Source organism: Ursus americanus, chromosome 10, assembly GCF_024610735.1.
Source record: "Ursus americanus isolate L20-20 chromosome 10, mUrsAme1.1.p, whole genome shotgun sequence".
In the NCBI taxonomy this organism is placed as follows: domain Eukaryota; kingdom Metazoa; phylum Chordata; class Mammalia; order Carnivora; family Ursidae; genus Ursus; species Ursus americanus.
Genome location: NC_142136.1, coordinates 77,395,499 through 77,420,915, shown reverse-complemented (window position 1 = coordinate 77,420,915; position 25,417 = coordinate 77,395,499). Strand labels below are relative to the sequence as shown.

Genomic DNA, 25,417 nt, shown 5'->3' with positions numbered 1-25,417 from the left:
AATATATTAGAGAATGATAATTAAATATCAGTGTACTCACTACTCAGGTTAGAAATTAGAACAAAACTTTTTTTTTAAGATAGATTTATTTTAGAGAGAGAGAGAGAGTGCTGCCATGGCACCCGCCCCCCATGGATGTGTTTGAGTATGCGTAAGTGGTGGTGGGGGAGCAGAGGGATAGGGAAAGAGAGAAAATAGAGAATCTCAAGCAGACTCCCTGCTGAAGGCAGAGTCCTATGCAAGGCTTGATTTAACAACCCTGAGATCATGACCTGAGCGGAAACCAACAGTTGGATGCTCAACTGACTGAGCCACCCAGGTGCCCCTAGAGCAAAACAGTTTAAGCCCATGTATGCTTATATCTTTTCCTATTCTGTAAATTGTTTTAACTTTTTAAAATGTAATAAAACTAAAATTATCGGTATCAATTCCAGTCTGTAAATCTTTTTCCCCCTAACTTTGTAAAAGAAATGATCAATTTTAAAAAGTATTATAGGCTGTTTTCACTGATGGACTTGAAATTAAAATGATAGCAGTATTGCACGTGGGACAAATTACTACTTAAAATAGCTATTGGAGAGAACTTGGAGCCAGGTTTTTAAAAAATATTTAAATACTAGTTCAGAACCCTGTTAACCTTAACTATTATTTGCTTAAGTTTTTTTAAAGATAAAAAATCTATTTGAGCTGTATGATTTTTTCCTTTTTCATATTATTTTAAAATAAGTAGTAATAATCCTGAATAAAAAATGAATTTCAGCTTCATAAAACTTAGTGTACTAGTAAGTAATTTTAAAGACAAAATTCAGAAATACAATTTTATGTGTTGAGGAAATATTCAAGCAAGAAACATACTATTTTCTGGACATAGTATTTAACAATAATTACAAATAAAAATTCTAAGATCTGTGTCAGACTCAGTATGTTTTGTTCTTTGTTTTAGGCTCTAAGTATGCAGTCATCTTCAAATGGTCAGTTTGTAGCTCCAAGTGATATTCAGTTGAAATGCAACTATTGCAAAAATTCCTTTTGTTCAAAGCCAGAAATCCTGGAATGGGAGGCAAGTCCTATTTTGTTATGTATAATATCTTGCTTAAATGAGAGTCTAGTAAAATAATAATGGTGTTTGCATTTGATGACCTATTTCTTAGTGGATAAAGATTAGTTCTTCAGATTTTGTGATGATTGAATCATTTACTTTCTTTTGTGGGAAGAGCATCAACAAAGGATCTGTTTATCAAAGTCATATTCTCTATACATTATATTTGTAATGTATGGGATGTTCCTTCGTTTAGCTACATACTTGGAGCATCTATTTGTGCTGTATTTTTCCATTTTACCCCCATCCTTATAAATATTGTCTGAACTATAATATTTTGTATTGCCTGCTACCTGTACAAATTAGAATTTGTTAGTCATTTACCATGTTGTCATTTAACATTTTATAATTGTTTTAATAAACGAATCCTAATATAAACTTATTTTACTTTCCCTTTCTCATCACTCTTGCTTTCACCAGTTTATTAATTTACTTTGCCATATATTTTTGCCATTAGCAACACCTGGTCATTATTTTTTGTTTAAGGGAGCAGTGATGAATGAATGCATGGTTGGATGGATGGATGAACAGACAGGTGGACTTGGCTGCATATTGCTTTCTTGATCAGTGTTCATCTTTGGCCATTCTTTCTTTTCACCTTTTTTGAGGGCATGGAATATGTAATAAAATGGTGTACAAGACATAGTACTAACAGTAGGTTGCTCTTAGGCTAAAACTTGTTAGTGGCTATTTTTAAGTCACTCAGTAGCTGAGTCCTAGGAGAAAGGTGATAACCAGAACCTGACTAATGATTACTAAAGTACTTTGGAAATCTGAAATTTCATTATTTTAACACTTTAGTCCATAGAAAATTATTTAGTTTGCTGTTGTGTTTGGTGCTTTCTCAAGAGCACTTAAATTATTCTTGGAGACTGTTGCTGGTACCCAATGATGATTTTTAGTGACTAACACCCTCTTTAAATCATAGCAGGAAAAAATGTTGAAGGCCTAGTAAGAATAAAGGAATGGTAGGGGATGGGGAAAGAAATCCATAAGCAAGCACAGAGAATAATGTTATATAGGGAATAAAAATCCTGCCTAGATTGAATTTTTATAATACTAGATGAAATTGAGGTCCTTTCTACCATCTCCATGTTAGTGCTACCTGGCTTTTGTAGTCTTGGTGTTGCTTTTATTTACATGGAGGTTAAGTGTTGGAGGGAGTTAAGAAACACTATCAAACTGAATGAGAGTTGAGCCTGTCCCTCAGGCGATTGAGAATTCAGGGGCCTCTTTCTTCTCATTCCATGGTTGGCAGTTGTGGTTTCTTTGTTGCTGTTTTTCCTCTTACAAGTTATATGTTCACGATGGGGCAACTTTCCACTGATTACTTATTACTTGAGTTACTTCCTAGACTCTTTCACCTTCCTTATCTTGGCCTTCAGCTATCTTTGCCACCTGTTAGGTAGATGGATTAGACCTAGTCTGTGTCCTCCATAATAACAGAGGGGAAAAGGTGTTGCCCTGGAAATTGTAACTTGTTTGTGTTTGGCTGGTTTCTGGAAAGTAGCTCTGGCAGTTGTAGGTTGGGGCCAGGAGAAATGACTAAATAATGCTAACCTCGCTCTGTTCAAGGGTTCCAACTCAGTCTAAAGTTTAGCAGCACATTCACTGTGTGATGGCCCCAAATTGAATACTTTATCCATGATAGGTCTGTTACTATTAGCGGTGGTAGGAATGTGATTGAGTCTACTTGACTATACTCAACAAAGAATATTTCTTTTTGAGTGAAACTGATGTTAATGTCATATTTCTCATCTTTTTGTAGTTTACCCATGTTGTATCTTCCATTGTTTTCTTCCCATTTCTCCAGTTCCCTTAGCAACACCAGACTGCCATCATGTTCTAGTGATACTTTTGCAATTTCACTGAGTAATTTTGGCGTAGTTAATGGTATTGAATTTTGTGGAGTTTTTTCTAAATATAGCGGTGAAGTAGTTAAATTAGCTGTCTATGGCCTATAGGAAATGTATCCCCAAAGATTATCAATCACATTAACTAGGTAAATGATTTAACTTTGTTTCTGTAAAAGTGGCTTGTTTATTTCTTAAACTTGTTCTTGAGGTGGTTGTCATATACTTACCAAGGTTCCCATTGTGCATTTAGAACAAAGTGCATCAATTCTGCAGCAAAACTTGTTCAGATGACTATAAGAAGTTGCATTGCATAGTTACATATTGCGAATACTGTCAAGAGGAGAAGACTCTTCATGAAACAGTAAATTTCTCTGGCGTTAAGAGACCTTTCTGTAGTGAAGGCAAGTGTATATACAGTGTTGTTCATAATTTTTATTAATATTTAATGTTAATTTTTTGCCAAAATATTTTCAAAATATATAACTACATATGTCCAGAGTAGCTGTACAATTTTAGTGTAGCTGAAAAGAAAAATTGAATTTGATTTTCTACTGACTTGTTTTGTTATTTTAATTTGTAGACCTCTGGGCCTCAAGGTATTTTATCTCTAGAAATTTAATAACCTTTTTTCCCATTAAAAGGAAGTTTTGAAAATAAAAGCCTTATCATATGTCCTTTGTAAACATAGAAATTGTGATCTGAAAGTGGATTAGAATTATTTTCCATTGGGTTCATTTCCCTGCCCAGCTTCTTGCCTAGCCTACAGAGGTTTTCAGTATACCAGAAAGAAAATCATATGTGGCATTACTACAATAGGAAAATACTTTCAGGTTTTTAATTTGGGTTTCCAGGCAAACACTGGCTCTTGTTAGTGTATATTCAAGAATTCTTTTCTCCTCTCATTTACACTTTTGCTGCTCTGGTACCAGGCAGCTGATTATAGAAATAAACGCCTGTTCTCATTCTAATTCTTCAGAGATAGGAACCAGGATTGTAACTATGGGTTTGGGGCTCTTGTTATTATTACTTTTCCCCAACTGTCACATTCTTGCTCTAAGCTGGCTTTCAGTTTCTATTCTTTCTTTGGCCCTAGGCACTAAACTCTCCCAGCTTTTCTATCTGCTGTCCTCATCTGTTGTTTTCCAGTTAGTTCACCCCACCCCCAATCCACTTTTTATATGGATTTTTACTGCTGGTTAGGGGCAAGAAAAAGGTTGGAAAATCCTTAATGCCAGCAGTTATTGAATGACCGAAAACTCAAGAGATCTATCAGTCCAATCAGTTAATGCCTTCATCTAATACAGTATACATTTCACATATAAGGTTATGTATGTAGGAGGGTACTGCTTACAAAACAAGGCATTCCTGTTTATATAGGTTTAATTGAGTACATTTCACCTGATGAGAAAGGTAACCATGTTTACTGTTAAGATCACAGTTGTGATGAAAAGTGACATAGTGTTTCATTGAAAAGATTGATTCTGAATTAATTTAACTCCACACCTGAATTTTTATGCAGTGAGAATCTTAGTGATTCATAAGTCTGAATATATATGTGTTGATGACTGACATACCTGTCCATGATCTTAACACCATTTAGAGTATATAGATTTTACTTAAATGAATAGACAAATAGCAGCAAATAGAGAATTGACATATAAGATTATAATTTTCAATTGGAGGGACTTGTATCTTTAGGCAGTAAAAGCTTAAAAAGGATGTGTGCCTTTTTCTTGTTTAGTAATGTATTTTGTGCTTTCTCTAACTACACTTAGTTCTCTCCTGGAACTTGGCAGAAATAACAAAAGATGTAATACCTAGTACTACCATCAAAATCTAATTAGAAAGATAAAGCTTTAATACAGGTGTAAAATATTAAAAAGGTTTTAAATACAGTTCATGATAACAGAAAAGAAGTCATAGGACAGTACTTAAATAATTGCCAAATCAAGTAATAGAAAACAGTTGCAGTTTGAGTTCACAGAGAGGAAAGATTATTTAAAACTAGGTTCAGGAGAGTTTGCAGAGGAGGTCTAATTTGAACTCCTTAGTAATGAGTGGGTAGGATTTCAGTAGATATGAGTGCAAGGTCATTCTTATGTGGCACAGTATGAGTAAAAAGTATGGAAACTTACATAATTCGTATAGAGATATTGTAGAGATTAAGGTTGATATGTAAAAACACTTAAAATAATGCATTCATATAATAGATAAAAGAAATATTTTATTAAAAGAATAACAAAACGCTTTCTTTGATCAAGTCCATAAACCAGTTTTACTTCCCTGAAGGTCCATGTGGGGTGACAGAGAAAGGTAAGGCTAGAAAATTTGGCTAAAATGCCTACTTAGTTGAGAACATCTTTAAGTTTTACTCAGTGCTTCTCAACAGTCTACACTGTTTCATTTCTCCAGTGCCTGTTTGTGGTGTGTTTACTATATGATACTTCTAGATTATGTTTAAATAGAGCAAACAAAATAGTTATGAGATATTACTAGATTTGAAAGTCTTAGAACATTATTTGAATGCACATGAGATCTAATAAAATATTCCATGTTCTGTTCCAGTATTTACAGGTTGTTGTTGATTATAGTAGATTTCAGTTTTAATCAGAAAAAGAGGACTTTATATGTGAACTTACAGACACTTCATAAAGCTAGTGATCTGTTTAACTTAAAAGCTCTTTCTCACCTCAAAGAACAGTTTGTGATATTTTTTTTTGTTTTAATATTAAAACCTTATATTTTTCAGGCTGCAAACTATTGTATAAACAGGATTTTGCACGACGTTTAGGATTGAGATGTGTTACTTGCAACTATTGCTCTCAACTGTGTAAGAAGGGAGCAACTAAAGAACTTGATGGTGTTGTGAGAGATTTCTGTAGTGAAGACTGCTGTAAGAAATTTCAGGATTGGTACTACAAGGCGAGTAACTAAAATTTTTTATTATAGCAACTGCTTTATCAAATCTTTAATAAAGTATTACAGTTATTATCATTACAAATACGGTAGCTTTTTTATTTAAAAAACGTACACACATTAAGCCCTGCCCTGATTATAGAATTCATTAAAATTTTTGTCATTTCAGAAAGTTTTTCTGTACAAATTGAAATAGAATTTTTATCTTTTTATAATTTAGCTATTACCCAAAACTAGGATATACCTTTATTTTCAGCAATATAGTTTAACAAAATGGATTATTTCTCTAAGATTTATGTGTCTTTATTTCACCAAATAGAAATAGTCTACTTTATCAGTGTTGAACATTAGCAGGTAATTGTCTTAGACACTTAGGACGTGTTTTAAAATACTTTGTTCTTTTTTACCTTTATAATTGTGGATCTTTGGAGATTTTCATATTGAAAAGACTATATGGCTAGAGACCAAAAATATTTAATTTGAAACTGTAAATGTGTGTGTGTGTGTGTGTGTGTGCATGTGTGTGTGTGTGTCTTACTATAATCTACTTTTAGAAAAGATATATCACTTTTTTGTCCGTTGCATTGGTTTTTTTTCTAGATAAGAAAAATGAGTGTAAATTTGGGCTTTGTTTGGTCAGATATTACCCAAGAAAAAGTTATTAGTTCATATGTCCATAACATGGAAAACCATCTCAATGTTAAAACTCATTATGGTTGCACGTCTAAAGCGTGTGAAGACGACATCATCATAACTCCAAAACTGTGAAATATTGCTAAAAGAAACAAAGGGTAAAATGGTTGAAATATGTAGAATATTATTTAGCTCACTTAATGAAAGTGATTAGTGTTAAACAATACTATTTAGGAGAATTACAAGAATTCTTGGTATAGTTCTTGAATGTCTACAGATCCACATATCAAGTAACATTTTTTAAATTAAAAGAAGATGCTTTCCAAGTTGAAGGAGGTTTTGGAGGCTGAGAGTTTTGGTGCAGTTTTAAAATTACTTTGTTATTTTACTCTTGCTTCTGACTGATTTGTCTTACCATTAGGGGCGCCCGGGTGGCTCATCTGGTTAAGCGTCCAACTCTTGATTTCAGCTGGAGTCAGGATCTCAGGGTTGTGAAGCTCTAAGCTCAGGACGGAGTCCGCTTGAGAGTCTCTATTTCTCTCGCCTTCTGCCCCTCCCCTGCTCAAGCTCTCTGTCTCTAAAATAAATTTTTAAAAGTTAAGGTGTTGCAATTAAGGTTCAAATTTTAGAAACACACAGGACGAACATACTAACACCTTCTAACATGCATTTGTTTTAGTCTAATCCAACCTTTAGTTCTATTAAAGACAGTAGCAATTTTGAGGTATCACTCAAAATGTTACTTTAATAGCTTTAAAAGCTTTATTTTATTTAACACATACAAACACTCTCCCCTGTTTGGGAGGTTTTATTTTTGAAAATTTGTTTTGGATTCAAAACAGTAAAGGTATTTAGTGGCTACATTATAAAGATGGGAAAATTCCATTTTAGTCTTACTGTCGGTTACCCTTTCAATCATTTACTTTAAAGTTTGAGAGACAAAAATTATCATGTGATAAGTGTGATTTCTCTGTCATTTTATTGTACAAATTTCTGCCTAATTGTATAATTGTGAATCCAAACCTTTAATATTTTAAAATCCTTTATGGAGGATTTTGTTTTTTGTCCACAGAACACTGAATGTACTTTTCCTTTTGGCTTCTTCCTTTGAATGAATTCTTCTTGTTTTCTTTTATATTACTTAAAGTAGAGAAGTCTTTTTGGGGTTTTTTTTGTTTGTTCTTTTTTGGGGGAAGCAAGGAAGTGTTCTTTGGCAAAAGACCACATTATTCTAGATGTTGCCATTTGTTCCATTTTGCTATTTATTTTAAAGGATAATTGTGTCTAATGTTTTTATTTATACAATGTTTAAAGATGAAATTTTGGTGAGGCAGTGCATTTCAAAATATATAACAGCATGTTAGTTAAATAACCAGTTGTAATTATCTGTTGGTTTAAAGTCAATATTTTGTACATTAAACACATTTTTATTATTATTCCTTGTCTTATTTTAAACCCAACAAATGTTTGTATAATATGCACAGTAGAATTATTACATACCGTACTAACCTGAGGAATAAAGGTAAGAGCATTTTTATCATAATGGTGGGGATTTGTAAAGCAAGTAATGATGATTTTTCTATGATCAATAGGAATATCAGCTTTGAGATGAAGAGTTGCCCCTCCTTATTCATCATTGGCTTTTCTGTAGTGGCAACCAACACTATAATCAAAGAATAACTTTGTTCTGTGTGCTTTCTGCTTGAATCAAATTGTATTTTCTTATAACTCTCATGAGTCTCTTCTGTTCACTGCTACTATCCTGTCATCGTCTTGAAAATGTAGTAAGTTGACTCCCAAACCAAATTATTTTTTTTGACCTTTCCTCTTCCACTTTTTAAATTTAAGAACTTAAGTTTTAGAGTTTAGCTCATTATAAATGTGACTTTTAACAGTCAACCCAGCTTTTATTAGAAAAATAATTTTTTAAAAGAGTTCCTCATCAAGGAAACTTTAAACAGGTAACCAGTCTAGTTCTTAACTTCACCTTTAGTCATGTGCATTTGCTTCCTAACCAGAGGAGCACGGACATTGTATTTTCTGCCTTCTTATCTTTGTGCCTCAATTTCACAGACCATCTAGAGTATAAATAACTTTATATTTTTATTTATCTAAATTAAATTTAAATATTTACAATTATACTTTTAAATTTTTGGCTTTTGTTTCTTTTACTTGACAAGATGTTTTGAATGATCTGTGTTTTTTGGTTTGTATAATGATTTGCATTTGGATTTAAATAGAAGTTTATTAAATACTGTCTCTTCTAAATTGGAATACAAAATCTGTTGAAATCATGCAACCAGCAAATGTTGAAAATAAAGTTAACGTTTTTTCCTTGTCCCAAATTGTTCTTTAGAAGGAAGTAGATTTTACTATTCCTCAAAATAAATGTTTCCAGGCATAATGTGAAACTAGGTGGGAGAATAGTTCTTTTGATCTCTATAAGTTATTTAAATTTTAGGAGAAAAAGGGGTTAGTATTGTAATGGAATAATAGTGAGGTGTTTGATAATGTGAAGTAAATTCAAAAGACCTACTGTTTCTCCAGAATACTTCACAGTAATTCTTCGTAGAACTAATAATTTTTCTTGAATGTTATTACTTCAAATCACAGTTTTTTTAACATGGGTTTTGATTTGCTGTACAAACCAGTAGTGAATGGCAGCATTCTTTAATGTAAATGCCCTGTAATAGTATAAAAGTATGATTTATGGGGTTTAATCAAATTAATACTTATGTTTTAGTAATTCTTAGTCATAAAAGGATAGCTGAATAAAAAATTTGGGGTTTTTACATTTTCTCTTTTTTTGTAAAAAATTGTTAGAAATACTGATTTTAAAAAATTATTCTTTGTTTTTGAAATAATTTTAGAAAGGGAATATCTAATATTCTTGCTTTAAATGTGCTTTTTGCGTAACTGAGGAATTCCTATCACTTGAATGCTTTGCCTACAATCACCTGCTCTTATCACTGCATTCTTCCCCCCCCCTTTTTAAGTGAATAACTGTAGTAGGAAGTTATAAATAATGATTTTTTAAGATGACTATAAAATCCCCTATTTCATTCATATTCATGGATTCCCCTCCTCAAAATTAGGTCTGGTGAAATGGGAAACAAGTGGATGGGCAAGTTGCAAGGATGTATGTATGTCAATCAAAAGTGAGAATTTGAAACTGCCAGCTAATAAGGGACTGCATCAGTATACACTGAATGACCTGTTATCAATTATTGAAGGAGAGATTCCTGTGTTAGCTGAGAAGTTGGATTAAGATTTTTTAATTAAGCATTTAGTACCTTCATATTATTTAGGGTTTTTTGAACTGGTGACTGTTATCCACTCCACCCCACCCCACCAATAACAGACAATCCCTAATTTTCCATAGTGACAGGAAGACCGCTAAGTAGATGATGAAGTGGTATTTTTTAAACCAACTTAAGTCATACTTCAGTTCTTCTTCCTTTTTTATAAAGATTTATTTATGAGAGAGAGAGAGAGAGAGCATGCGCACGTGCACACTCCGGGTGGGGGGGTAGGGGCAGAAGGAGAGAATCTCCAGTGGACTCGACCCCAACCACAGAGTCCATCTGGGGGATACCACGACCCATGAGATCACCCGGAGCTCATGAGATCACCACCTGAGCTGAAACCAAGAGTCAGATGCTCAACTGACTGAGCCACCCACAGGCCCTGTACTTTGTTTGTTAGGCTGTAGAAATGTTAAGCTTTTCTAAGAGTTCTCTCCTGTGTTTGGAAGGAAGTGGTTTTGGTAAGGAATCATGGTCATTTTTAACGATGTTTTCCAATTAGCCATTGTATTTTAAGCTCAATTCCAAACACTTTACCCAGAATTTGCATGAGTGGCTATAAAAGAAAAAACCAAATGGAAAAGAAGTTTACAACTTCTAAAACTTTGATTAAGGCATTGAACTCGGAATTAGTATTAAATACTGTTACTGTCCTCCCAGTCTGAAAAAATATATACATATTTTATTTCCATTTACTAATTGGCATGAATTTTGCCCTTCCTTGGGTACAGAGAAATCATCTAAATTTGTTTTGAACCTTCTGGAAGAAAGCTTCAGATATTGTTGCTACAAAATGCAAATATCTGTAATTATAAAATAAGTGATTTCATTATTCAGATTCTTTGAGTAGAATGTGCTTGGCTTCCTGTCTTTGACCTTCTAAATTGTGTACATGGAAGTATTTTAAGAATTAGCATAGTATATGTAGTGATTTGAATACATTTTATACAAATTGATTTGGTATTTAGATGTTACATTGAGAACATTCTTGCAGCATTTTACTTCTATTAGGATTTTTATTCTCTAGTTATTTATATTAACTCATTTTGTCTTTCAATTGTCTTTATAACTTGATATACTAAATTAAGCCCAGCTTTTGATTTGGATTGTCTGCTTGGAATCCTGTCTTTGCATTTTTAATGTTTGGCGTTAGACAAGTTACTTCGTTTCCAGTACTGTGGTGAGGATTATAGAGAGTAGATATAACATGCTGGGCTTTTGTTTTTCAGGTTCTCAGTGAATGAGAGGTAGTCGGGCTACAGCTTCACTTTTGCTATGTTCTTGCACTGTTTAGACTCAATAATCAAAATGTTAAGCTTTTGATTTCTTCCTTTGTGCTTTGTCTTTAAGTATAAAGTATAAAAAGGGAGCCAAACATTGAAACTTTAAATACTTCAGGGTTATTTTAAAAAACCGTTTTTGGGTGGTGACCAGGGACCTTTTTCATTATTAAGTAAAATATGACTTAGTTGATAATAAGTGCTAATGTTACTGAAGTTACCACAAAGTATTACCAGCAATATAAAATTTGAGCTCACAGTTTTTGGACAAGAGATGTGATATTGGCATCACTTAATAGTCATAATTTATACTACAAATCTTCATTCATTTAACATTTATTCAGCAGGAGAAATACCTGACCTGGAGAAAAAAAAGAGCCTGTGTTCTAACCTTGGGGTATGTTTGTTATATAAGACCTGTTTATCAACACAATCATTTGTTAATATTCCTGACTAGGAATTTTGACATAGTAATTATTCATAGAACTCCTATTGAGAAATAAAGTGAGAGATTTCAAAACCCACAGTATAGAACTATAGACTATTTAGGTAATGAGGAAAAGCTACATGATTATTATGAACTTAATATGTATTGCTTTATCAAAACTTCTAAGTTGTTAGTTAAACCAAAGGGTAATTTAAAACATAGAGTAATTTATTTCTACTCTAACTGGATCAAACAATTATGAAAAGAACTGTATTTGGAATTAATCATTCATATCTTTTGGTTCACTCATTGATTAAGTTGTTAAGAAATCGTGAAAATGGGCAAAATCTAGGGGAAATGGGTTCACTAAAAATGAAAATCTGTCCCTGGATTATGGATTCACCATCATAAGGTTTAATGTTTTATGTATGAATTTTACTAGTTGGGGCTGATTGTTGTCTTAAAATACAACTTTTTAAATGAAAGATTTGAGTGTTTTCAAACATGAACTTAAAGTTCTTGTTAATAGTTAAATCAGCATATTTAATGAAGCTCTTTAAATTTATTAAACTGTTGAAAATACTTCAACTTAACATCTATGATTTTCTCCTAAGAGCTTGCTTCAGAATTTTTCTGGTCTTATACAACTTCTTTAGATTGATTTATCCTGAGCTATCAGTTGAACACAGGAAATCTGTTTATTAATCAGAGATTTTCAGTGTAATCTGATTGTAGGAAACTTCTACCAGTATATCATTAGGATCCACAAAATTATTTTAAAATATTAAAATATATTGTACCACTTTGGTCTACCAATGTTCAGTTTTTTTGGTTATCCTATCTTTGTAATGCGGGTCTTTAACTGCTGGTAAGTATAGAAAGGGATTTTGACAATTAGATAAATTGCTACATTTTTTTCACTTTTATTGTGGATTTTTGCTGTATGTTTATGATTTATATTATTTTTTATCAGAAATTGCTTTATCACATTTGGCAATAATCACTGCTAAACTTTTAGAAATATTTTAAAGTATAAGTTTGACTTTTTAAATTTTTTAATTTGAAATGTCTGATGCCTTTCTTTTTTTATTAAGGCTGCAAGGTGTGACTGTTGTAAATCTCAAGGAACGCTTAAAGAGAGAGTCCAGTGGCGTGGAGAAATGAAACATTTCTGTGATCAACACTGCTTACTACGTTTCTACTGTCAGCAAAACGAGCCCAATATGACAACTCAGAAAGGACCTGAAAACTTACATTATGGTATGTAATAATTTAGGTAGTAACTTGAAAAACCTGTATTTAGTTTCTTAGGTCTGAATTCAAACCAATGATAACGAATAGTTGATTTTGGGCATAGTTTAAGAGCAACTTCCATGGTTTGTCTTGGTGGAAGTGCCCTGTGTGATATTTCTGTAGATGTATTTTTTATTTTATTCTCTCTTAAAAATTTGTTAGTTGGAAAAAAATGGCAATTTTATTTTTTTTTTTATTTTTTATTTTTTTAAAATGGCAATTTTAAATGAAAACCAATTTTAGGAAATTCTGTGTACTGGGAGTAGGTTGGGAGGGACAATGAAAACCTTTAGAAGTTGTGACTTATTTAAGAGTTAAGCATAAGAACATAGTATTGACCTCAAAGCAATGAATATTTTCTGAGAGGACAAAATGGGAAAAGAGTTAATTCTCCTTATTTAGCTTTGTATTTCAGCTCTCAGATTTGATACTCTTTACTTAAAATAGCTTAAAATGTTTTCTTCAGTAACTATTCTAAAAAATCAGTAACATTTATATGAGAAATACAGATTTAGAACATTCTGAAGAAAGTGATACTTGTCTTATTTTCAATTTGTTTGTTTTTAGATCAGGGTTGTCAGACATCCCGAGCCAAAATGACAGTAAGTATTGCTTAAGTAAAATGCTAAATATTGATTTTTTTAATGTGGGCATAAATAAATAGTCCAATTTAATCTGATCAGAGTAAAAGATTTTTACTTTCCTCTGTTGGGACAGTTGAAGTATTTAGGTGAATTATCTAGTATTAAAACAGATTCTTTCATATATGCTGAGGAATGTAAAGGTGAATTAATTATGGCCTCTACCCACATTGGGGGAGATAGTCATATAAATGGTATTAAATTGAAGTACCCATAATCTTTTTTTTTTTTTAAGATTTTATTTATTCATTTGAAAGAGAGATTGAGTGAGCATGAATACGAGTGTGGGGGGGTAAAGGGCCAAGTGGGGAGTCTGACACATGGGGCTCGATCCCAGGACCTTGAGATCATGACCTGAGCTGAAGTCAGACGATAAACCAACTGACCCACCCATGTGCTTCAGAATACCCATAATCTTTAAGGCAGAAGCAATACTATGTTTGAAATGATTGGCCAAATGATTGTATCTGTTCTTGGTGGCTGTGAGAAAGCTTCAGAACAGTTGAGTAGAAGGTTGACAGATAGACAGTGATGAAAAGTGGGAGGAATGTGCTAAGGGCATGCATAACTATTCATAAGGGCCAAACTTAAGGGGCACCTATGGCGGAATCATGGGAAATGAGGTAAAAGGATAGGCTGGTCCAGATTCTTAATGGCTTTGAGTTTGTGTTTCTCAAACAGATATCTGAAGGTCTATGTTGGGGGCCAGGACTTGTATATTTTTATGAGAAATATTTCCATAACGTGTCCTGTGGATTTTTTTTCTTTAGTCTTTGGTGTAATACGTCAAATTCTGCTTTTATGTTAGCATTTTAAGACTTTTTTTTGGTTGAAAGGGTCCATTTATGTGTAATGAATAAAGAAAAGCAGCTATACTTTGAAGTACAGTGAGCCTGCCCTCTTGTACGCTGAGTAAACAATATCATCAGTGTTGGAATACTGGTATTTCTGGCATCCTTATCCAAGGGAAGCTCTATAGGATTCATTTATTGGCATTATATTAAGTCTCTGAGCTAGTTTTTGTCCTGGTAAGAAAGAGTAAATCAGTGGTTCTTAGGTCTGGCTACGCATTTGAATCACCTGGGGAATTTTTAGAATTTTCCAATGCCTAGCCCCTAACTCAGAAATTCTGTGTTTTTAGAAGGTTCTTTAGGTGATTTAACCACAATTTAGGATCACTGACATAGATGAAAAATTGGTGATTTTGTATTATTCTGTTCAGTTTTTGTTTTTGATGTTAATAGTTAAGAATCCTAGGAAAGTAAGAGTGCTTTCTTCTTTGCTTTCCTCCCCTATATGTCATCCCCCCCCTTATGGAAATATATTTAAAATCAGATAATTCAGAAATACATTAAAGTATTCAGCTGAATCATCTCATTTTAATACCAGGCACTTTTATCCATGGTGAGGAATATAAAGATGGTCACTCCGTATTTTGTTAACTTTGTGTAGCCATAAGGCAACTTCCAACCTTGTTTCAAATATGTAAGCTTTTGACCAAGGCTTTAAGGCCCACCTTCTACCAGCATAAATAATATCAAGTACTTTTTTGCTCTCATAGCACTTGAACTACATTATATGACAGATAGAAGGGTCTAGGGAAGGATAAGTCAGTGTGCCACTGCAATTATTGCCTTTTGTCTTATAAAAGCCCCCTCCCATCTTTTCGTTGTAAACTTTTGAGATCTTTTAATTCCCTACCCATAAACTTCAAAGGGTGAGAGCTTAACTGTATAATTTTGGACAAGTCCCTTTACACAAGTTCTTTGTTTGAATTTCTTGTTTGTAAAATGGGGATGAAGATAGTACCTGCTTCAGGGTTATCACATAGTAAGTATTAAACACGTAGTAGCTGCTATGTTCCAGACCTCATAAAGGCGGTGTGTATAGTGGTTAAGAACATAGGCTTTGGTGTTGGGTGAATTTACTTGAATCCTGACCTCAGAACTTTTAGCTCTGTCATCTCTCCCAGGTTGTGTAACTTCCGCCTTAGTTTTCTCATCTGTAAAGTGGGAGTGATTAAAAGGCCTACTTCTTTTAGTGTTAGGAGAATTAAATAACTCATCTCATGAGTTATGTAAATTTGGTGCTTTACGTAATGTCTTAGTCCATTTGAGCTGCTATAGCAATACCACAGATGAAGTGGCTTACAACCAAATTTATTTCTTACTGTACTGGAGGCTAGGAAATCTAAAATCAAGTTGCTAGCAAATAACAGTGTCTGATGAGGGCCTGCTTCCAGGTTTATAAATAGCCATCTTTTCACTGTGTCTTCATGTGGTAGAAAAACGGTGAGGCATCTCTAGGATTTCTTTGATGAGGGCATTAATCCCATTCATGAGGCCTCTGCTCTCATGATATAATCTCCATCTAAGGGCCACACCTTCAAATAACTATCACATTGGTTATTAGATTTCAACATATGAATTTTAGGGGTACACATTGTCTGTAGCATATAGTCTCTGGCATGAAGCAAATACTGAACAGATGGTAGCTTTTGTCATTATAATTTTATTTTGGGTCCTCCTTCAGTATTCATTATAAATAGAAGTAGATCTTGCTTGTTGACAAACAGAAAAGTAAGAAGTGTTATCAAATGCAGGTCTTCACCAGGTGGCATAGTTTAATTGACATGATGTGGTGTTTCTAAATGACAGGAGGTAAAACATTGAGTAATCTATGATATATATGATTTTGGACCCCTTGTTCTTACGTGGGGATTCTAGGGGATTTTCCAGCTTGGACCAAGCTTACCTAGTCTTGGTATATAGTAGATACTCAACACCTATTTGTTAAATTATTCTTCCCATTTTACAGTTGAGGAAATTGAGACATAAGAGACTGAGTCACTTGCCTGATGTTACACAGCAGTAGTTTTAGGATTAAGTTCCCTAGCTCCTTGTTCATATCTCTTTTTCTTAGCTGATTAATAATGTGGTTTGAAATCCTGATGAATCTAGAATAGTACCAGCCCCTTGGCCATATGCATTATTTATAACTCGTGCAATATCTACCTTAAACAGTCTTTTAAAAAATGTGTATCTTTCCACACCTTGAAATATGCACAGATACATTTATTAAACAGTAAGTGCTTTAAGTACAATTGATCGTCATTCATATTTGCAAATTTGCCTATTCTCTAAAATTTATTTGGACCCCTAAATCAATACCCATGGTGCTTTCAAAGAGATTTGCAGACATGCAGAGTGGTGATAAATGTGAGTCTCCTGAGACGCGTCTTTCTGCTGAGGTGAAACAAGGCAAGGCTTTCCCTTCTTGTTTCACCTCATCCTATAAGCAGGTTTCCTTTTCATAGTACCACCTTTTTCATATTTTGTCTTTTTTGTTGATGATTTTGCTTTATAAAAGATCCCCCAAGCATAGTATTAAAAAGCCCTGTCTAGTGTTCCTAAGCACAAGAAGGCTGCTCTGTGCCTTTTGGAGGAAATAATGTGTGTTAGGTAAGCCTCATTCAGTTGGCAGTGAGTTTAATGTTCATGAATCAACAATATGGTACACTCAGAAAAACGAGTAAGAAATTCACCAGTCTGTAGATGAGGCAACTCCCAGTACTGAAGTAAAATCTATAGTACATGGTGAAACTATGGAAAAGAAGGAAGAGTGATTATACTTACGGATTTATGGACTTAGGACTAATTAAAAAAAAAAAAAAAGTGAAACAGCATTGTTGTGAGGTTTTCAGCTTACAACATGTTATGCAGGATCAGGAAAATGTTAAATCCTTCTTGCCTACTCCTGGCTGACTCACACATTTCAAGCAAAAGGGTATGAAAAATGTTAAATGTACATGCGAGGTGGGTTCTGCAGATCAAGACCAAGATGCTGTGGAAGAATACCGGCTAAGTGTTAACACAGGAAAAAGGGATATAGAGTCAAGCAGGTTTTCAACACTGATGGAACTGGCTTGCTTTCACAAGGTCAGTGGCAACTGAATGTATATGATACAAGTGGTCTTCAAAGCCCCTGACTTTAAATCATTTAGAAACCAATTGTGTGCCAATGCCAAGGCCATCTTCAACCCCCCTCTTGGTGCATAGAGCCCAAAATCCATAAAAAATCCAGGGGAAAAACTGAACTATATGCCAGTCCATTGGAGGTGGAACAGAGCATGAATGGTATCTAAAATATTTTGGAATTGGTTCTCCAGCTGCTTCATCCTAGAAGTTGAACATTGTCTCCAGAATGAAAACTTTGCCTTTGAGGTTTTATTGCTGGATAATTTCCATTGTTGTGAAGAACTCAAAAATGCCTATCTCAGTGTAGTTCATTTTATGCCCCCAAACACTGTCTCTCTCATCCAACCCCTCGATCAGGGCATAATTAATGCTTTCAAGACCCACTTCATGAGAAAGTTTTCGAGGCTCTCAACACCAACAAGGAAACCACCCTGATAGGTTATTGGAAGTTAGTCACCATACGCAACATTATCGATTATGTTGGCACAGCTTAGGACAGCATCAAGCAGGTTACCATGAATAATTGTTCGGAAAATGTTTGACCAGACTGTGTGAAAAATTTCAAAGTCTTGAAGGTGTCACAGAAAATAAAAAAAAAAACAGTGTTAAAAACGTATGTTGTACCAAGTAAGTGAAGAAGGCTTTGGGGACGTGCAGGAAGATGTGGAGAGAGTTTGGTAGAGAAGACAGTAGAGCCCACCAATGAAGACCTTGACAAGATGGCAAAACAAAGCATCAGATTCAGTGATGAAAGTCAGCCCAGGACTCCTAAGAATGACCAAAATATTGGAATGGAATTCTGCCTTGGGAAGAATTGCCAGTGACACGGAAGAATATGACCCTATGCTTGAACAAAGCCTCCAGTTTAAGCACCACTGTGGTTTCCCCTTCCGTAAAGATGCTTAAAAGATTTGAGATGAAAAGCCAATCAGACAAGGCTGGCTTCTTTTTTTGAAGCCAGTTTGGGAGGGAAAAGCGCTGGCATTGTCAACAAATTACAAGAGCCAAACTCTTGAGGTAGAACTGTGAGATGTCATCCTCTTCTTCCATCACCAAGTCACTAACTTCTTCCTCTTCTGCAGAATAATTGCCATCAACTTTTCCCTTGGTTTTATGGGCATGCCAAAGGTTGAGAGGTTTAACCACACAGTGCACTGCCCCATTGGACATCCTGCATGTCCACTAAGAGAAAAATGTTAATGTTTTCATAAAACGTTAAATGTGTACTCTTTGTTTTTTTCCCCAGGACTATTTACATTAATGTACAATATACAATATGTGTTAACAGGACTGAGCATGAGTACCATATAGTATGTGTGTACTGTATCTGTGTACTGTGCAGGTGTGTACACATCTGAGTCAATAATCCTAGTATACTACAGTACATAAAAATGCTGTAATCATGATGTGTTGTAAAGAAACAGTAAAATTATTCGTAAGAAATATGTATATGAAATCAAGTGTGTATCAACAGAAACACTCTTATGTATTGATCTGCTGATGAAAATGTTGTGACCAGAGGCTTGTAGGAACCTAACCTTGTATTTTCTTTTGGAGTAATGGTTCTGTCTTCACTACTTAAATGTTCATGGTGACTGTCTAGAAGTTAAGTACCTCAAATGTTCTGTTTTCTGTACCTTTTTTCCTATATCAGTAGGTGGTATGGAGGGCACCTGTGCTTAGTCCCTTATGGACAGATCTTTAGCTTATTTTAGAGAGAGTGAGAGAGAATGTGTGTGTGTATTGCCTGGGGAGGGGGGGTTTCCTCACTTGCAAATAATGCTACGGTGTGAACATGGTGAAAACATCTGAGAGACTGTTGTCTAGGACAGGTTTCTGAAATTGCAGTTGCTGGGATGTAAAACACAGGCAGTTTGAAGTTTGGTAATATTTATGGTAATTCTTCTCATCATTTTTTTTTATCTTTTAAAATTTAGTAATATGTATAAGCTGTTTATCCAGTAGAGGGAACGAGTGTGTATCAGATGGCCCATAAAAACTAATTAAAAGAACCTAATTATTTTAAAAATTCAGGCTAACAATCTTGCGTTTTTTACCTAAAAGTGGAAATTGTCTTTTTATGTCTTTTAAAAAGTATGCTGGTGGTATCCACTGAAGGTTACATAGTTCTGTAAAATGAATGAGTTCTCCTGCTTTATTAGTAGTTAGGACAGATTCACATTGATCCTTTCAGATTAAGACTATGATAAACATAGTAATAATAACATAATTTGGTTATACTCTTAAATTTTTTTGGGTTCCCTCCACATAACCTAGAAACCAGATATTCATTAACACCAGGCAGTAAAAAAATTAGAGGCAAAAATAAAATGTTTCTCTTTTCTTCCATTGTAGGGTTCAGCACCACCCCCTTCTCCAACACCTAACAAAGAGATGAAGAACAAAGCCGTTCTTTGCAAACCTTTAACAATGACAAAAGCTACTTATTGTAAACCTCACATGCAGACCAAATCTTGTCAGACAGGTAACAGGAAAATTTTGATTTATATACTTCCCTGTACTTAATACCTCACTTACTGAAATTCATGCTTTTCTCAAATAATAGGCTATGGAATGTATTTGTTTGGTTACTTTGTCATTTTCTGTTGATTTTGCTTATCTAAGTTTACCTTGAGAATATGGCATATTATTTAAAATAATTAATGAAAATCAATCTCTGTTAAAGGCTCATAATATAAATTATGTCACAAGTGAAAAATGCTGTATCAAAAATTTCCTTGGGGCTAAGATTCACTAAGTTACGGTAATCTCTCTGAGAAAACCACCTTTGTAAATGTGACTTGTAATGTTAACAATTCTGTTTCCTTGTCAGAATGAGATGACATCATTTGATTACATATTTTTATGAGATTTAAATATATTCTAATTGTTTGATTAGATAAATCTTTTTGCAGGGGTTGTGAAGGAAATCCTATAGGATATCTGGAACTACATAATGTTTTTAAGGGATGTTTTCTTTGTATTAGAAAAACGGCCTAAATTCTGTTTTTGCCTTCTTTATTAAAACAGTTAACTGTGTTTGGTTTTGTTTTTACCTTACCTAATTTTTGAAAACCAGGAATTTCTTATAAAAGGGAAATGAGGCACTTAAATTTTTCTTTGTCACCAAATTAACATTAGGTAACTATGTATAAGTGTTACTTAACATTACTCCTTAAACACATTTTGTACTTTTAGATGATAATTGGAAGACAGAATATGTTCCAGTGCCTATCCCTGTGCCTGTGTATATCCCAGTACCTATGCACATGTACAGTCAGAATATTCCTGTTCCTACTACAGTTCCTGTTCCTGTAAGTCGGATTTTAAGGTTTTTTTCATTTTGAGGTTTATCAGGCATTGGGTGGGAGAACAGTGTTGTAATTCCTACCTTAGTGAAGCTAGTAGAAGAGGGTTGAGTCTTTGCCTTCACCAGTTAACTTAGGTTTGGTTGAATCTTGTTGAATGTTTGCTTTATGTTTAACCAAGTATATGTTCATCCTTAAAGGTGAAGGTTAGCAAATGTCTGTGTCTGAGTTATGCATATATATGGTGTTTTATATTTGAGTTCATTTTAGAGAAAAATATTTGTGAGGTTTTAAGATTTAAAACTGAAACATGGAATAGAATTTCGTATGAGTTATCATTATATTATTTTGTCCTAAATCACTTGCAGTAAAGACACTATGCCAGGGCTTGGCGATCATAGTCCCCTGGGGTATATCTCAAAAATTATTTTTCTTCAATTTTTATTTCAAAAAGTAGCTGCTTATATTCTGGGCTTTCTTTGTTACAGTTGACATCTTAGTTTTGGTATGTGTTTTTTCCAAAGCTTTTATCCAGTGTGGTATTATAAAGAAGATCATGTGTTGGAATAATTTTTAATTTGGAAAATTACCTTTATTTATTTATTTATTAGAGCACGAGGAAGAGCAGGTGGGAAGGGAGAAGGGCAGAAGGAGAGGGAGAAGCAGGCTCCTTGCTGAGCAGAAAGCCGAAGGTGGGGCTTGATTCCAGGACTATGGGATCATGACCTTAGCCAAAGGCAGACACTTAAATGACTGCCACCCAGGCACCCCCCCTCCTTTTTTTTTTTTTTAAGATTTTATTTTTAAGAGATCGCCACACCAATGTGGTGCTCTAGTTTTTAGTCTGAACATAAAGAGTCTCACACTCCGCTGACTGTACCAGCCAGGCACCCCCGGAAAAGTATCTTCTAATATTGAGTAAACCTAACAATAAATACTTTGGTTAATTAGGTGCCAGTTCCTGTTTTTCTGCCTGCCTCATTGGATAGCAGTGAGAAGATCCCTGCAGCAGTTGAGGAACTAAAAAGCAAAGTTTCTTCAGATCCTCTTGATACAGAGCTGCTTACAATGACAGATATGATGACTGAAGATGAGGGGAAGACAGAAGCTGCCAACATCAACAGTGAGTTGCACTTTATTTCAAGTTGTGAATAAGTGTATCATTGGTTTTCAATAAGTGTTGTAATTATTATAGTGTATTGCAGGACATATCATTATGTTTCAACTTGCTATGGGAGTGGGGGAAGCACTGAAACAAAAATGTATTTTTGTATTAAGAGGTCCATACTCTATCTAGCCACATGCTCTCTTACACCATGCCCAGTTTTAAGCAGGAATTTGTATAATTTGTATGGTCCCTGTTTTAATTATAACAGGATTTGACTTGTAAAATCAACTCAGAATTATTCCTGGTTTTTTTTTTTTTTTAAAGATTTTATTTATTTATTCAACAGAGATAGAGACAGCCAGCGAGAGAGGGAACACAAGCAGGGGAAGTGGGAGAGGAAGAAGCGGGCTCATAGCGGAGGAGCCTGATGTGGGGCTTGATCCCATAACGCCAGGATCACGCCCTGAGCCGAAGGCAGACGCCCAACTGCTGTGCCACCCAGGCGCCCCAAAATTATTCCTGTTTTAATGTACTAGCTCAGACACAAAAATAACTTGACTTTAATAATAACCCAAATTCTTATTTTGTAATGGTTATCCCCAATTTTGTTTTGTTGGCTCTATTTAATAAAGTAATTTGCATTGTCTAAACCAGGGTTTATCCTAACTTCTGTTAGGGCAGTGTTTGCCAAATGGCATAGCATAAGTATGTTGTAGATGATTCTCTTGGAGTATTTATTCCTACCCTTACTCCAGAACACCCAGAGTCCTGTTTCAACCATGAGCTGCCTAATTCCCATTACCCTAGAGTACAGTAGAAACACTGTGAATTCTATGTATTTCAGAATGTGACAATGTTTGTAGAGGACTTTGTTACAAATTAACTTTGTGGGTTGCAACCAATGGTTTTGTTTATTTGTTTTTTAATGAAGTGAAATGGGAAAATGTTAGTGTGAATCTCATCAAAAGGATATTGTTTTGTGAAATCTTTGTTTCCTGTGTGTGTCTATGTTTGTCTTTCTATCACCACCTTGAAATGGATAAAATGCATATCTTACTGTGGGTTGCAATACAAAAATGAAAGCAACTGATCAAAACATTAGAAAGCAGTTGTAATTGAATGATATAGAAAACTTAGGTTACAATTCAAAAAAGAGTATTGAAAATTGCAGTTATCCACCCTCAGTAGTTTATTTTTGACAAGAGATTGCTTTTAGAAATACTCTGCATACCAGAGTTGGTTTATTATCAAAGCATGCCTATTAACTTTTGAAAAGGGGCAGTCAGAAACTTAAAGGATTAAAAGTTTCTGTGTACTCACGATTATGTAACAATTATAAAATTTATGATAGTTTACATTTCAAGATAGCTATATACCTTTTCCTTTTGTGACGTATTTATTCTTGTTTTATATTTACCATTAAATGACTTCCTTTGCCAGATTAAATATAGGTACTGTTAAGTCTTCTATTTTGATTTCTAATGATATTATGAATTGATTACAGGTGTAATAATTGAAACAGACATAATTGGTTCAGATCTCTTGAAGAACTCTGACCCAGAGACACAGTCCAATATGCCTGATGTACCATATGAACCAGATTTGGATATTGAAATAGATTTCCCCAGAGGTACTCAAAATGCTATTTTATTTTAAGTGTGAACTACAGTTATGGAATTTAGTTATCATTAATTATTTAATGTTCGTGTTCTTGCCTTTACTGTTTATCTTTTTTTTTTTAACCCAAACAAAACTCAACAGTTACTTTCTGAAATGAGGCATAGGATTGAATTGAAGCGACTTAAAGAGCATTTCCTAGCGCCTAAAAAGACACTTTCTCAAAGTAATTCATTATAGAAAACTTTGTAGATAAGGAAAAGGATAAAGAAGTGATTGTTTCTTTTCTAAAAAATTAAATAAAATGTTGATAGTATTTTTCGTAAGACCTTTTTAAAAATTAAGTTCACCTTCAAAAGGAAAAAATTATTTTCAGGTCTTTTGTAAAAGAAATGTATTCTATTTTTCATTATTTTCTTAATCTATTGATGGTTAATAGGCATGCCCAGTAGAATGTAAAGCATTTTATTTTGAGAAAAATTTGATATGTTGAAACAGAGTTGTACTGAGACCATTTAGATCTTAGAATTGAATTTCAGGTTGTAATAGTTTTTCTGATATTATACATTTCCATGAAAATTTCATGTTGTTATTCATTATACATGTGTTTTAAGAGTCTGAATAGGATTTATCAGAACTCATAGACCATTTTCTTTTCACCCTCCCCTTCAGCATAGGTTATCCCCATATATAGGTGCTTGTTTATATTCTATGATTAGTTCTTTGTTGGCTGTGTTTATGTAATATAAACCTGTGCTATTATATTTGGAAATACAAATTCTTCTGATTTGATTGCCAGCTGCTGAGGAGCTTGATATGGAAAATGAATTTTTATTACCGCCTGTTTTTGGAGAAGAATATGAGGAACAGCCTAGACCTCGATCTAAAAAAAAGGTATACATTAATAGTATTTTTGCATTCAACTACTATCTCTGTGTAGCGGTGTCCCTTTAGGTATGGAGCAAGGATATAGTGATCCACTTGGGCCTGAGACTATGGGAAGACCTTTTCCCCCTAGATTTAGAAAGGCTTTAAGAGTTGAAGTCTTTATTACTTCATTTCTAAGTAATAAAAATGTCTCAGAATTACTTGTAACTTTATAGAAGAGTGAATATTATTGCCATTTAACTTTGCTTTTTAATTTTATCCTGACAAAAGGTTGACGTTGTTGCTAAAAAAGTAAACTCAGTTCTTTGACAAGAATGGAAGACTATTTTCTAGGGATCTGTTTTTTCCACTATTATTTTTGATGAGACTAATCTGTGAGGTTGAGATACACAGTTTATAATATCTGGTCTTTTTTCAGCATGTCAGCTCATGCAAAGACATGCGGAACAGTTTAATTGTTCAGGTAGATCAAATCTACATGTATTAACAGGTGTGATTTTTAAAAATACTTTATCAACAACTTTATGTATTTCTGATTTGCAACATGAAACAAGATCAAAAGAAAAAATAAAAGGATGACTTTCACAAATTTCCCTACAAAGAAAGAAAAAAAAACTGAAAAAGGAATGAGTACCTGCAGTAGGATAAAGTTGGACTCCTGTTTGACACCATACAAAAATTAACTAAAAAAAATGGGTAATAGATCTAAAATTATGAAACTCTTAAAACATAGGCCTAAATCTTTATTACCTTGGATTAGGCATAGTTCTTCAATATGACACCAAAAGTACAAGAAGTAGCAGGAAAAAACAGGTGAATTAGGTGTACTACATTAAAATTTAAAACTTCTATACAGCAAATAATGCTATCATGACAGTGAAAGGAGCTGAGTGGTCATTCCCCATAAGCTGGAATTACTGGACAGTAAGTTCAGTTTCTCTCTTACATTAATATTTAGACTCCTTTTTAGATTATTTATTATGTCTTATATCTAATTTCTTTCTTATCAGTGACTCTCACAGAAGTTAACATGATTTTGTTATACAAAGTGGTTTATGTAGAAATATGG

The 25,417-nt window shown here is 33.9% G+C and overlaps 1 protein-coding gene across 2 annotated transcripts in view; it reads left to right on the top strand.

Annotated features, from left to right (window-relative positions):
- ZMYM2 (zinc finger MYM-type containing 2) overlaps positions 1-25,417 on the top strand; it is a 104,580-nt gene that overhangs the window by 58,239 nt on the left and 20,924 nt on the right. For both annotated transcript variants that reach the window (XM_045797139.2, XM_087865244.1), the window contains 10 exons: positions 944-1,060; positions 3,206-3,356; positions 5,705-5,877; positions 12,611-12,776; positions 13,377-13,411; positions 19,783-19,912; positions 20,626-20,741; positions 21,687-21,858; positions 23,348-23,473; positions 24,260-24,354. In XM_045797139.2, coding sequence (XP_045653095.1) covers positions 944-1,060; positions 3,206-3,356; positions 5,705-5,877; positions 12,611-12,776; positions 13,377-13,411; positions 19,783-19,912; positions 20,626-20,741; positions 21,687-21,858; positions 23,348-23,473; positions 24,260-24,354 — 1,281 coding nt within the window. The remainder of the gene's footprint in view (positions 1-943; positions 1,061-3,205; positions 3,357-5,704; positions 5,878-12,610; positions 12,777-13,376; positions 13,412-19,782; positions 19,913-20,625; positions 20,742-21,686; positions 21,859-23,347; positions 23,474-24,259; positions 24,355-25,417) is intronic.